General features: G+C 36.1%; 1 protein-coding gene across 6 annotated transcripts in view; it reads left to right on the forward strand.

The window, feature by feature from the left end:
* The first annotated feature begins 10,532 nt into the window (after nt 1–10,532).
* The window catches only part of atp11c (ATPase phospholipid transporting 11C), a 52,740-nt gene continuing 47,485 nt past the window's right edge, over nt 10,533–15,787 (forward strand). For all 6 annotated transcript variants that reach the window (XM_023328344.1, XM_023328347.1, XM_023328348.1 and 3 more), the window contains exon 1: nt 10,533–11,083. In XM_023328344.1, the coding sequence (XP_023184112.1) occupies nt 11,057–11,083 (27 nt within the window). In that variant the 5' untranslated portion in view covers nt 10,533–11,056. The remainder of the gene's footprint in view (nt 11,084–15,787) is intronic.

The raw sequence follows: 15,787 nt of genomic DNA on the forward strand, positions 1-15,787 counted from the left end.
GAAATATGTGCTCCATAAGTTTCCTTCAACACCATTTTAAAAAGGCACATGAATTAAGAATAAGACATTGAAAACACTTTTATCACATGCAATAGAAACTACACAAAACCTTCAATTACATTGAGTTTAAAAAGCCTGATAACCTGGGGATACAAACTGTTCTTTATTCTGTTAGTTCTTGCTTTCCTACTTCCATAACGTCTGCCAGAAGGCAGAAGAGAGAAGTGTTTCATAGTATGATTGAATTATGCACACCAAATTTTAGTTGGGGGTAAAGGAGGCATAATGAAGATGAATGCCACAGTTTTCTGATTTTTGTTTGCAAACATCTTAATATGTTTCCATTTACCACCATTTCATAATTATGTAATACTTTGTACTGATCTAAACCCATTAGAATAGAATTAGAAATATCCTTTATTGCCCCTATGAGCATATATATATATATATATATATATATATATATATATATATATATATATATATATATATATATATATATATATATATATATATATATATATATATATATATATATCCATTCCTTCACCAGTCTTGGAAGGAATAGATACCAACCAGACATTGTCGTAGTGGATAAACAACAGAGGAAAGCCGTTGTGGTAGATGTAGCAATACCAAGCGACTGCAACATCAGGAAAAAGGAGCACGAGAAACTAGAGAAATACCAGGGCCTCAGGGAGGAACTGGAGAGGGCCTGGAAGGTGAAGACCACAGTGGTGCCTGTGGTCATCGGGGCCCTCGGGGCAGTCACCCCCAAACTGGACCAATGGCTACAACAGATCCCAGGAACAACATCAGACATCTCAGTCCAGAAATGTGCAGTCCTTGGCACAGCCAAGATACTGCGCAGAACCCTCAAGCTCCCAGGCCTCTGGTAGAGGACCCGAGCTCAGAGGATAAGAACCACCCGCGGTGGGTGAGAAGGGAATTTTTTATATATATATATATATATATATATATATATATATATATATATATATATATATATATATATATATATATATATATATATATATATATATATATATATATTTATAGTACAGTAAGAACAAAATTTCAATACAAACACTGTGCAGTTATTAAAAAAATGTCCTGTCCAGAGGAATGTGCAACTGAAATGGTTCAATGAAAAATGTTCATAATGTGAATATCTCTTTGACATTAAAAGACAGTCTATTTATAAGTAGTGACAATAAAAGCAGTGCAGTAGTAAGGTTGTGCAGATACAGCATGTATGTTAACACTTATTAAATTTATTGGGAGCAGTGAAGGTCATAGAGTCTATCAGCTGCAGAGAGGAAGAATCTCCTATAACTCATTTGATGCAAAATACATTAAATACTTTAAATTGTGTAAGTTTAATGTTGCCCAATGTAATAAAAACACAACATTTAAAAGATATGAATGCTTTTTAAAGTCATCTTTTAAGAAATATTAGTCTAAGTGCGCTATCATGACTTTGAACTGCATGTGCGATGGCCCTTACTACATCTGTAAAAGAGAATGAAGCGTCAGCCCCAACATGCGATCACCATCAAACAGTTTTCCTCTCCATCCTCTTCCTTTATATCACTGTCCTAAAAGTTAAAGAAAATTCTCCTCTAAAAGGCCCTCTGCGTCTGAAGTGGCGGCCTGTGCCCACTCCAGACAATACCTTACAAGACACTGTTTAAATTCATATCCGCTCTTCCTTTCTTACTGCGGGACAACACAACAAACCGCTGACCCACTGATACACAATTAGAAGTGATGCGGCAGTTAAGGCTACAAGCAACTTTGTTTAACAGTCTGTCTTTGACCCTCCACCACTGAATAAATATAATGCCCCCAATGAGAATAAGACACTGAGGTGGAGTGAAAAGGGAGCCGGGGAAGATTTTAAGCCACACATAAGTAGTTAAAGACCTTTATAGAGTATAACACCATTATCCTTGCTGAATAAAAATGGGATTTAGTGTTTTTTCCACTTAATTTAAATCAAAAGAGTCCCCACCTTACATATTGCGGTGGTAGTGTAATGGAGAGAGACCCAAAAAAGGCTTTGTGGCTCTGACACCTCCTATAGTGGGACCGTGTTGTCCTGCAAGCAAAAGGGAAAGAAAGGTTTTTCTTCTCTGCTTTGCTATCTGCTAACACATTCTAATTGATGCTACTGCATTCCTCCACTGGATGCATTCAGTGAATAACGAGCCTTGGACTGAATACCCATGAATTGGTCCCCACCAAGCAAAGCAGTAAAGCCTTTGCCCCCCATCTCTGAGCCTCCCCGCGCCGCCACCCTCACAACCACGACCGAAAACCGCCTCCCCTCCGGACCTTCCCCAAAGCCCTGCTCCTGCTTTACCGCCCATTAAAGCGCAACCATTGTGCGGGGAAGCAGTCCACAAAAGCTGTCAATCTCTCCCGGGTCCTCCAAAGCTTGGACTCACACAGACCGGAGTGACAGACCTCCCCCCTCCTTCGCCCCTATTCCCCCTAAAATCCTCTCCCTGAAAACTTCTCAGCTAACTATCCCCCCTCTCTCCCACTCGGGCTCTCTCCATCCTCAGTGCACAAAGCATCAATCTGTCTTCAGCCCCAGCACCCTTGGCCCTTTGTCCCATCTGCAGGTGCCTCTGAAAGCACCCACGGTCACCCTGGCCTCAGCGCACGCCACGCCTAGTCCAGGGACAGGAACTGCTGACAAAGACCCAGTGTGGGAATGAGGGATGTGTGGAGGGAGAGAAGAGGGGGGCCGCTTTAAGACAGATGGCTGGGGAAGTCTCCCGACTCCTCTGCAGGGGCTGTCAGTTTGAATTCAGATCTACGAATGAGACGACCAGGGCTAGAACCACTAGAGGAATGCCCAACAACCCCGGCAGCTACTGTACATTACATCCAGAAGTCCTCGCCAAGAAGAGAACACAACCTGTTGCTGTCTCTGAACTTTGTATAGGACATATGTTAAGAAGGGGATACTGACTGAAACTCATAGATTCTAGAATTATTACATAGGATGAAGAAAAAAAGTAATTTCCCTGCTGGGATGAATAAAGTACTTCTATTCTATTCTAAAAAAAATTTACATCTTGATTTGAAAGGCTAATTTGTCTCTGCAAAGCGTGACGATAAAAATAGGAATTATTTGGAAATTTCCCAAGAAAATAATGAAAAGGCCATGCAATGAAATAAAGCAACAATGATTGCATAAATAACAATTTTCTACATGTTTAAATATAGCAGTTGATACCTGATTGCTGGTTCTAAGTTGCCTTTTGGGCCTGGCAAGTTAGTAAAATAATAAAAAAAGACCTGCTGAGAAATGTTACTTCTTTTATCATCAAGAAATTAATGTGTGTTTTCTATATTTCTGTTCAGAGTCTGATAATAAAATTTAAATGTAAAGTGTTCCAATATAGGAGTACTTTTTTGAAGTATGTTCAAGAAGCTGATTCTCACCTCCTTTTTGTCATATTGTTGGTGGAACACCATTCTGTTTCTCTGCCCTTGTTTTAGATTATTGCTTCAACAGAATCATCATCAAACCTGGAGAAAAGATTTGTGCCTTGGTTTAGTGATAAAACACACAGAAAATGAGCAAACAGAACCAGATTCTACACTGCTCTGAACAATAGAGCGGTAAATCTCCAGCTGTCTGAGATCAGCTGTTTGAAACGCCCTTACTTTCCAGATATTTACTTACACTCTGTAAAAACTGTAACTTTTGTTCCCTTGACTTAAATTGCGTTTTTCTAAGTTCTTACCAAACCTCAGAATAACAAGAGATAGAATTTCTTAGAGATATTTTTTGTAAGATTTACATTTTCTTAGTATTGGTTAGAACTGTACGGCTAAAACATTTTGAGGAATGTTTCATAAATATTCTCACAGTAGCTTTGAATTTTGGCCTTCAGACAAACTGGAGTTTTGACCCATTTCTACAGAGAGAACTGGTGTGACTGGTTCAATTCTTTAGGTTTCATTGCTTACACACATATTTTCTGAACATTTCACTTTATTTATTCATTTATTTATTTATTTATTTATTTATTTGTTTGTTTGTTTGTTTGTTTGTTTATTTATTCATTCATTCATTCATTCATTTATTCATTTTGTATGGAACTGAGATTAAAGTTTTTTGTGGTGTCTACTCTTAAACTTTGATCTAATGATCCAGAAGCCACTTTTTAACAAATCTGGCAGTTTGTTTGCAGCCACTATCTATTAGGAAGACATGTTTGCTCTCAAGCCATAACTTTTCTGGTGGATGTCTTTAGATGTTTCTTTAACAATTCCAAATCATGTTTCCTCGTCATGATACCATCTAGTTTGTAGAGTGCACCAGTACCTCCTGCAGTAAAAAAAAAGAAACACACAAATTTATTCTACTGCTCTTATTTCAGTCAGGAGGATATTCTCAGGATGGCAAATGTCTTCCTTTCAAATGCAACAGTCACCTTTATAGCCAAATTCTGGTACATCTCTCTAAACATTATAGTCTTGGTTTCTGACTATATGCAAACTGTTTTTCTATTTCGGCCTTGGATGCATTCGATTCAGTCGACATCTCCGCAAAGTCTTTTGCTTTTGTTTTGTGTTTTATTCACATGTTAATCTCTCAGATACAGAAAGTGACATACATACAGATTGATTCCTGAGCCATTTGATGACATGACAATCCAGTTGTGTTTTCTTGTATTAAGGATTCATCAAATGAATGCAACATCTTCAAACATATGGAAATTGTAACTAAGGTTGACCCATACTTCCAAGAATCCACAGTTACTGATATCTTACTGGATTTTTTTTTTTTATGTCAGAGACGGAAGCAGCTGTGCTCGAGGTGTGCATAACATATCAACAAGTCTGTCTCCAGTTAACTCAAATGTTGTTAATTAACCTTGAAGAAGTTTGAAGGATGGATATCCTTGTCTATGTGAAGGTTTGACTTTCCAAAGAAACTAAAAAAATATACATTTTTAAATTTCATTTAGCAAATGAAAATAATTTTAGCCTCATTTAAAATCACAGAGTGAGATAAAAGCTTGTTTGTTCCATTGTCTCAGGATATGAATGTACAAATGAATCAAACTTTTTATGAAAAATTAGATTTTGCCTTTCATTTAATTCATCATAACATGGTGTCTTTTTTAATTATTTTTTTAACTGAATTATTCAACAAAATTTCTAACATAAAATTTAATGTGACCAGGTAAAAATATACTGTCCAATCTTTCATTATAACAGATTATATTCAGTCATTTTCCATCGAAAAATGAACCAAACTGGAGCATAGAGATGTATCTACAAACTCACTAGTTTGTTCAGGGAAATCTTCCATTTACTCCAAATTCTAGTCATACTTAGCTGTAAATAATAATAATAATAATAATAATAATAATAATAATAATAATAATAATAATAATAATAATAATAATAATAATAATAAACTAAGTATGGGTAAATCAGCACTTTTCTTTTGGTCTTACACTCAGTGCAACAAGTGTGTGACTTCTCATAGATGTTCCAGGGGTGCCACCATGTGGACATCCTGAGCTACACATCATTTATCTGCAAAGAAAAACAAAATTATACATTTACATGCAGCAAAAATATGTTTGACGTTTCCTTTTATTAGTGTATTACCAATTTTGTAAGTGGAAACACCTTTTTTGGTCTCCTGTCATAAAAAAAAGTTTAAAATAAAATAATATACATAGTTTCTGCTTTACTTTTTAAAATTATTGTGTTAGATTTATAATTATTATTTCAGTTTTGGCTGTGGAAAAGTTACTTCAAACACTTTGACACAGGACATAATGGGATTTCCCATCACCAGTTTGAATCTCGGCAGTTTGTTACATCATGTGTAATGAATCAAACTATCATCTGTTTAAAGAGAGTGAATTAATAGTTGGATAACTCTTCAGGAGGATATGTGTAGAATTGCTTTAGAAGATCAGCAATGCTTCATACATTTAAAACATTTTATGACATCCATCATGGGAAAAAGGAAAATAGATCTAACTTTTAATATGGAGCAATATTAACCTGAGATTACATTTTTGCTTTTCACTTTCACAATTAATTTCTATTCTAAAAGCATATATTTATGTCTAATTTGTTCTACATTCCAATTAATACTAATCTTTAGTTAACTTAGAAAACCTCTTAGAAAGAAAAAACTAAAATATTGTAGTACATTTTTTTATAGCTGTAAAGAAATTTAGGCAGGTAGGGTTAAAGGAGCGATGTATAGGATTTTCTGAGACCTGTTGGCCAAACATCACATTGTAACTACAAGAATATTTTTGTGAAACTTAAAAATTTAGAACTATGACAGTTTCTTGCTTTAGAAAAAATAACTCAGTTAGGCTACATAAGCATTTGTTGAAGTAACCAGATCAAAAACAAAACAAAACTGCTTTTCTCAGGGTTTAGTAATTAGTTTAGGATGAAACAATGCCCATGCCATTCTGTGTAAAATTGTGCTTATTTATAGATAAATTGGTGATTAAAACTGATTGACTGCAAGCTTCTATTTTTCAATAGTTAGCTGTCCACCTGTAGTAACATTGTGACAGTCTGCCAGTTTCTTAAAACAGGATTTTTTCAAACAATATTGAATCTACCAACAGGTGAGTGCAATGCTTTATCTGTCCACTAGATGGGGATATAGTTTAACTTTAGAGTGTCGATATTTCAGCGGATGTGGTGTGACGTAACACTTCCTTGTTATGCAATAAGTCCATTTCTGTAGCTGCTTTTTCTCTACGTATTTATTTTCGTCACTTAAAGTATTGAAAAATATATATTTAAATAATTGTCAGGGACACCATATAGTACAAGAGTAGCAATCAAATGGAAAGAACAAAGCCTGATGTAGAAAAAGGCTAACTTTATATTCATATTTAATACAGAAGCATTATTATGTGGTATTTTATGTAATTTCCTGTAAGAATGGCCTCAAATTATTGATAAGGTAAAAAGAAGCATTGAATAGTACTTTTCAAATTAGCACCACATGAAAAAGGAGTTCAAGTATTTTAAATATTTTTCACCAGGTACAAAAACTGTTTTAGAACAAATATTTGGAATTTGAAATTGCTTCAGTGATTTTCATTTAGTTTGTTGGTTGAATGTGCCTGGAAATGTCCAATTAGTTAAAATACATTCAATGAATTTGAGACAAACACTTGAAAAAATAGATATTGGTATCTACTTTGTTTCTTACAGTCTGACATTAAATCAGACTAAAAGTTTTCTGTTTTACGTCAGCTATAATTAGAAATGTCATTTGTTTTTGCTTTATGTAAGATTTTCTCCAAACTCACGTCAACAGCAAAGATTACTGTACCTTTAAGCTATTTGGGAAAGTCCCGAGTATGAAGTCATGACTTTCTAAGCTTCTAATAGGTTCTTTCAGATCACCTGAGTTCTCTGGCACCTGTGGATGCAAATTAGGCCCAACTCAGACACCACGTGATTTACAAAGAGTACTAAGAGCCTCCACAAGTTCAGTTCAGGCTTGGATATTATTTCCGGATGCTAGAAGATGCTTAATTCATCTTTTCAAACAATTACTGGATATACAATCATAAACAGCATGGCAATGTTGAGTCATCATACTTTTTGTCCTAGATATTTTGTGCCAAATGTGTGAATCCACCACAAAATAAAAGCAAAGAGCAGATTTCTGAAAGGTTCTCAATAGAAAGAAAACCATCCCACTCAAAAGTCAACTGAAAAAGCCAGATTACAGTTTCAAATACTCTCAGAGACTAAAGCCTTAAGTTTTGGAGGTGATTTTGAAGTGTTTGACCGTCCTTATAATATTTACATTTTGAGGAAAGAGGGGAAGTTTGCAGTCCTGACATTATTGAAACTGTGAAATAGACAAGGTGCACTGCAGCACCATTTGCATGGGTGCTTTGCTGCAGGTGGAGGACCATAAAAAGTCTGTCATCAGAACAGAAAAGTTGTGAGCCGAAAAGTCTGAACCAGTAAAACCAGTCCTGTTCAGAGAAATGGGCTGGGATTGCAGTAAGATGATGTAAGAAGTTTGTAAAAGGAAACCCAAAATGTTTGGCCAAGTCATGCAGTTTTAAATGCATTTCTATCAGGAAATAAATTTAAACTGTTTGAATCTTAAGAAAAAGAATATGTTAAAAAATCTATTATTTCATCATTTAGCAAATGCTTTATTATCCTAAAGGTTGAGAGAGATTTAATGCAAAACATTGAAGATAAAATTGTTTTTCTTATTTCAGTTGTATGTTACGGAAGAGGATTAGGGCCACCGAAAAGAAAAAAAAAAAGAATTCTGACTTTAATCTCAGAATTCTTTTTAAACTCAGAATTCTGACTTTAATCTCAGAATTCCGAGTTTAAAGTCAGAATTCTGACTTTAAAGTCAGAATTCTTTTTTTTTCTTCTTCGGTGGCCCTAATCCTCTTCCGTATTATGTACATTCATGAGCTAATTACAATTATCTCTTCTATTAATCTTTTTACTCTTTTGCAATCATCTGACCTTTCACAACATCCTTGTTTTGTTTAAATGCATGGATTTACCAGAGGAAAGATGCAAACTCGCAAGCAAAGCAGCTCAGGTCACACAGTTGGTACATAATGCAAATAAGCAATCAGCAAATCATATTTCCTCTGAAGAATCATATACGTTTTTGCTGGATGCCCCTGAAAATTAAAACTGAAGCATATAAACATTGTTGTCACAGCTGGTAACACTACTTTCATTATCTTTTCTTATGGAATTTGTAACTCGAAATACCTGTACTGGACTGGATGGCAGGGACTGGATTAAATTGAGTTAGATTACAATAGCAGAATAGTTGGAGTACAATAATTGGATTTACATACATGAAAGTATGTAATTAGATTTAAATTGGTCTTGATTTCTTTTACACCACACCTCTCTAGATTATTACATGAATAATGCAGTTGATAACTTAAGTTTTAAGTTCTAACTTGTGTTTTCTAAATTCTGGAGTGTGAATTTAATGCTTTACATCAAGATCTTGACAGTTGTTCAGAGGTCTTTAGGGACATCTCTTTCTAGTTTTCTTTCCAGGATCTTTGAAATTTTTCACTTCCTTCCCCTTTCAGGCTTGTTCTGTGCCGTGTGGTTCCTTTTGAATATCTTGGTGCTTCTCACTCCATTTGTTGACACTTTGAAATGCTGTGATATCTTTGTTGATCCTTCTCCTGCTGCTTTGTGAGGTTAGACCGTTCATTTTTCAAGCTTTGAGCTTTACAAATGTAACTCAGCGCTCATTTAAAAGCTCATTTACTGAGGGAAATGATTTTTTCAACCAGATGGCTCCTGTGGAGTATTCTTATTTTCTGCGATGTAGAAAAAGGCAACTATTCAAAAAGTCTGACAATTAAGCCTAAAATTATTGATACCCTGACACTGATCTAGTTTTGAAATAATTTCCAAACCTTTAAGAAGTTTATTCTAATTTGAAATGAGGGAGTCAAAAAAATAATAAAACAATGTAAATAACTTATGAATAATAAAAAAAAATAGAAATGTATCTAATTTGATTTCTTACATAAAAATGGTATAGCAAAATTTATCTTTCTTAATAATCAGTGAAAAAAATCTTTATTTGCATGACAGCAAATCATTCAATTGCTGACCGGCTTTTTGCTTTTTTTCTTTGGTAATGAACTCCAAGTATTTCCAGTTGAAAAGTCAGGGCTGTGGCTGGGCCATCCAAAAACTTTAATATCGCTTCCAGTCAGAGGAAACATGTTGGTAAAATTAAAAGATTAATTTAATCCTAAATTTGCTAAGGGTGTAAATAATTTGGGGTGCAATGTACAATGTTAATTAAAAATAAATAAGCTGTATTAAAATTTTTTCCACTGTTTCAGGCACTTTGGAAATACTTTCAGAACAATAAAACGTTCAACATTTTGAGTTTGACTTTTATTGATCAAATTGAGAATTTCAGCCATGATCTAAATTTTTTCCAAATAGTATTTGTGCTCTTTATTGCGTGTTTAATGATGCTTCATTTTATTGTCCCTTTTGATTAATTCTTGTTGCTTTTCTTTAGTCAGCAAACATTTAATTTCAGAGCCGTTAAAGATTTTGTCAACCCCTACTAAATAAAATCTAAATTTTTAAAGCTGTGGAAGTTAAACTAAAATTGATTTATATTTTCAGACAAAACAAATCATCTAATCTTTTTAAAGGGGAAAAAATATTTTGTAAAATGAAGCCAGCTGAGTGAGGCATTTCAATCACTACAGTAAAGAAAATAAAGATCCACTGTCCACTTTAAAATATAAAACACATAGTTTGAAGCCTCGTACTTTGTAAAAGAAGCCTTAAATATTGCTAAAACTACCCCTGATAATGAAACACATTTCTTATTTGGTTTTATGAGAGCCACAGGAGCCAAAAGTTGCTTCTCAAGAACGTGTGGAAATCCTGAGTGTGGACTACATCTCCCAGAATGCAGTGCGAGCTTTAGTCACCGCACCTTCGCCGGGTGGAGCTTACAAACGAGGGAACGTCCGTGGGTTGCTGCTGAGTGAAAATTGTTTGACAGGAGGAGAGGAGACCTGCGCTCGGGGACTGACACGATAAGTTAGTTGTTGCAACACCGCATCGGCGGGCAGCCTTTCGGTCAGCAGCGAGGCCAGCCCGGGAGCGACAAATGATTTGTCGGAGTCAAAGCAGCAACAGGGCACGGAGCGAAATGTCAGCGACTGTTTCAGCCCCGAGCCGCGGAGAGCGCGACTAGTACACCGCAACGCGGAAAACATTCAGCGCGCCGGAGAGAATGCGAATGGTGCGAAGATACCGAAACCAAACAAAATGGAAACCATGTAGCATCGCTCCAGCCTTCCATATAGCTAGAACTAACGGTAGAGTAGAGAGTAGATAGCCAAGGAGCTAGCGCAGTAACTAACATATATACATGTAAAGTTATTCCCCGGAGGAGCTACAGCGGAGCCCAGGCAGGAGGTGTCTGTTGAATCAGAGGAGTTCATCAGTGCGGACAGGAGGAAGAAACAAGAGGATGCTTCGGAGGAGACTGAACCGCTTGGTATGTGTGATTGACATCATTATTACGCACAGATTTTTAGCTTATGACACCCAGCTGTCTTGAACTCCCTGGATAAAATCTGGAACGACAGGAAGCTAAAACTGGACATCCAGTTATAGAGGCTGTGTTTCTGATCGTTAAAGACCGCCAGAATGGCACAACACGTCCTGGTTGTTTTTACAGCAAACACTGTTGCAGGCACTTCCCAGCTCTCACTGGGTAACCAGGCAGCTTTCATGCAATTTTCCTTTTATCTACCAGGAATTTTACTACACAAGTATGCAGATGTAAAGTGAAGTCCATCCACTCAGGTCACTAGTGGACATTCACTCCGGCGCCATGTGCTTTAGTTTCGTTTTGACCTCCTGAAGGGGCTCATCAGGCTGGGGTCCCAGCTCTGAAAAGTTTCTCTCTCAAGAACTTAGATTTACTTTTATTTTAGTTCTCCCCGGAGGCTTTCCATTAAACAGTGCACATACTAAAGTAAAGGACCATTTAATGCAGGCAGCAGGTGACGCAAGATAGCGCTTTAATTTATTTTGCTCTGGGCAGCTTCTTCACCTAAAAAATGTGCATCTACAACCAACTTAAACAAGTTAATTTATTTCAGTAATTAAATAAAGAAAATATGAAACTCGTAGCAAATTAAGTCCTTACTATCAGAATGATATGTATTTCTGGTAAATTTAACTCTAGCTTGATTAGATGTTTAATGTTCCAGAAATGTTATTGTATGGCCAACAAAATCACAAAGAAAACGCCTGACTTGACAGTTAATCAGCTGACGGTCAATCCACAAGAATGTAACCCACAACAAGTCATAGCTCAATAAAATGGGTAGTCACAAAGTGCTGCATCCAGACACATAAAAGAAAAGTTTAGTGGAAGGATAAAGTGTAGCAAAAAAGGTGAATAAGTTACAGGAAATTGGCAGCTTGAGAGGATTGTGAAGCCAAACCCCCATTTATAGTATTTCTTCAGGATACAACACACACACACGTCCACACACACATATCTAGGTGACAGGCTACAACAGATAGGCTATAGATGTCAGAAGTTTTTTACCTGAGCTTATAGTCTGTATTTTTTTGAAAAATGTTTTTAATTTACTGTCACTTATTTCATATATATATATTGACTTATTTCCATCTGTAGTATTTCCACTGGGATTTTTTTCCCCTTCTACTTTCTCTGTCTGTTTATTTATTGATTTATAGTTTTTGTTTCCTTTTTTCTCTTTTGTTTTTGCTTCTGACCTCCTTCTTTGCAGCAGGTAAAGTCTTAAAGGGGGGAAGTGTTGGGAAAAGAAGCTTGATGGGTGGAAATTCAGTCAGCTTCTAAGTTGGAAAATCTTTTAGTTTTTGGATGCAATACTTGCTACTTTAATTGCATTATCAAGCCATTTACTTATTCCTAGTTTTACTACCAATTTTGGCAGGATCAGTCCTCCATAGAAACAATGAAGCATCTGGCTAATTTATTGCAGAAACAATTATGTTTGGAAAGAAATGAAGCAGAGAAGAGAACAAATAAAGGCAACCAAAAGAGTTGATGAAAAAGGCAACAAAATAGGAATGTGAATACTTTAACTTATCTATCACATGTGTCGTGATCAATTTGCCTACTTTCTTAAAATATTTTTTTTCCATCAAAGTTGTTTCTGTGGAGAGGAGACAACTGAGAAGGACAATTACAGGAAAAGTAGAGAAAGAAGGAACATAAATAAATGTCTTCAACTAAAGTAAAACTCTAGTGCCAATTTATTCTTCAATAGTTTTTATGCTAACAAATATAATTTTCCTTAAACCCATATGTTACGAAGTCAGTGAGATGAACCAGAGAAAACGAAACAGGCAAAGAAACAAGAGAGAACAGCTAAAATGACAAACAGGAAGGCAGAAAGAGACAACAAATTAATACCATGTATTAGGTAATATAAGACCTGCAGACAAGCCTTGGTCCCAAAGAATATCAATTACCCAAAGTGAAGCATGTAAGGGGAAATTTCCCCATTTTAAAGAGTGAATTTTAGACTTTGACATAAATTGGTTTTCATTAGTTTTAATGAAAGGTTTGTGTTGGAAATTGAGAGGACCATACCTGTGTATTTATGTTTAGGCGGCAAGATTTTAAGAAAACATTGAGCTGTGATATTGTGCAATATTACAATATTGTTATGAGTACATATGAACCCATATTTTTCTTTGTCCTTTTTTCCATGATAATGTTTCCCGCACCACTCTGCCTAAATATTGATATTTCTGTTATTAGAGTATATGAGTGTCCATTCACCCAGCCTTTAATATATAATTTCCTTCCAAATATTATTATTTTTTGATAACAAATAATAACTTCATATATTTATTTGCAAAGTAGGCTAAGGACAGAAAAGGGGGATTTGTTATGGGTCTAGTTTGCTACACATGCATAGCAGTGATGTAAATGACCTGATTTGCAAACGGCTGCCACACCTACCACAATTTTCACAGAACAAAGTGTGAAGAGTGGAGGGTTATCAGGGAGTTGTCAGATTTGCATGACGCTCGGAGCCCACATAGCCTGATGTAGAAACCAGTGGGGACATGTGGAGACATGATTGTACCCTCACATGTTGTGTTTTGCATTTTGTTTTAAAAACTCCGTATCTGTGTCTAGATGGCAGCACAGGTTTTATGGTGCTCTGCAGAGCTTCTCACCCACTACTATTAAGTTTCCTTTATGTGCTTTTTCATCCAGAAATTTCATAATCTGTGTAGGTGTATATGCACACTCATAATGAAAAGAAAGTACACCTCTTTTTTAAATGCAGTTTACAGATTTTGCACATATTTGGGGTTTCATTTAGTTTTCACTTGTTGGTAAATTGAAATATTTCACAATCTGGAAAACACTTTATAGATTGATGTCTTAGACACTATATGGATAAACAATTTATTTGTTTGCAGAACTCGTTTGTAAGATTACATCCAATTATTTAAAAGAAAATCACACTAGTCTAGCTTTACAGTGGATTTCTTCATCTGTGTTTTCTACACGCTGACAAACAGAACATTTGAATAACAATTTTTTTTCTTTGATTTTCTAAGAAAATCAAAATTAGAATACAAAGTTGATCAACTGCACATCCCCACCAGAGAGTATTTTTTTCTTTTTTATCATAACTATTCATAAAATAAACAACAAGCAATAGCAAAACAATCCACTCCATTTTAGGCTACTGAGACTTAAGTAATAAGATGTCTGTAATTGAACCAATCATCAACAACTGGGAGACTCAAAGGAAGTATTGTGTTTTTAACACTATTTCTACAATCCCTTGACTTCTTGCAGATCTTTCTCTGCTGTTGTTCAGTGACTTTTAAGGACTCTCATATTTCATATTTGGACTTGATAATTATGACGCACAGATCATAGAGTTAGTGGCAGTTCTAAAAACAACTGCATTGCAATTTAAACTAGACTATCATGTAAAATACATTATTACTCTACTTTAAAAGCTGATAGTGGTTTAGTGGAAAAAGAGGCAATTGCTATTATGACTTTATGTTTGCATCTAATGGTTTATTATAGGCGCTTAATTACTTTTTCCCTATTTAAGCCAACAATATCATGTACACAAAGATTTAATTAACATAAAGCCGTTTCTATCTCCTGTGGTAATCATTAGAACGCTTCCTGAAAGTGGGTAACTATCTGCAGGGTTTATGAATGCTAAAGCCCCTTTACTGCCACTTTATCATTCACTAATGCACCAGTTACTTGTTGTCACCGGTGGGCTGAATCCCCAGCACGCTGTGTGAGCAGTATAGATACTGACAGTGAAGAAGGAGAGGCAATATAATAATTATAGTGCCTGACCCTCCTCCTAGCCCCACTCTAAGTGTTGCCAGGTCAGCTGATTTTCCGGCTTCTGAAGAGGATTGCTCCTGTAATTTCTCCTCAGTGTGAGCTGTAAATAATATTTTGTGCAGAGCAGCCAGCTACACTGTCACTGATGCGCACCGTGCCGTTATCTCAGACTCTGGCTCTCTTCGTCTTGATTCACAGCGCCCTCCCCTTGCCCACGGGAGGTGCGCTAGCATCACGAAGAGGTAGAAAGATCGAGAGTGACTGCTCAAACCGAATGAAACAGAGGAAGCTTTTTGTGTCCTGCTTGACGCTTTTCATGAAACATGGCCGAGGGAATGTGTGGTGCAGGGCTCCTTGAGAGGAAGGGAGGCTCCAGCGGTTGTAATGCTCTTGACAGGAATGCAAAAAAAAAAACCACAGCTTGCTTTGATGTTCGTTCAAGGCCTTGAAGGCAGCAGTGTGATCTGTGAGAGGTGGAGCCTGGTGGAAATGTGATAGTATTCTTTGTGGGAGCCCCTGCCTTCAGTCATCGGATTGTAGAACATTCACATAAAAAAACAATTTCTTTTTGCGCCATGGTAACTATTAAATCTCCTCCTACTCACTAGCTCAGTGAAATTATGCATCAAGTTTCTACTTTATATTTCAACTTTTAGTGAATCAGATCACATTGTACCCTTAGTGCTGAAGTTTGACTAGGTTTTTCTGGAGAAGAAGAGAAACTCTCTCCAGGCGCCTTCATCTTGTGCACAATGGTAGGAAATTGTCAGATATAAACACAATTGATGTTTGTTTTCAGTAAAAAAAGAACATTTTGCTATAAAACAAAATCCACCTAATAGTTATTTGTAAAGT

Source organism: Xiphophorus maculatus, chromosome 23 (assembly GCF_002775205.1).
Source record: "Xiphophorus maculatus strain JP 163 A chromosome 23, X_maculatus-5.0-male, whole genome shotgun sequence".
In the NCBI taxonomy this organism is placed as follows: Eukaryota; Metazoa; Chordata; class Actinopteri; order Cyprinodontiformes; family Poeciliidae; genus Xiphophorus; species Xiphophorus maculatus.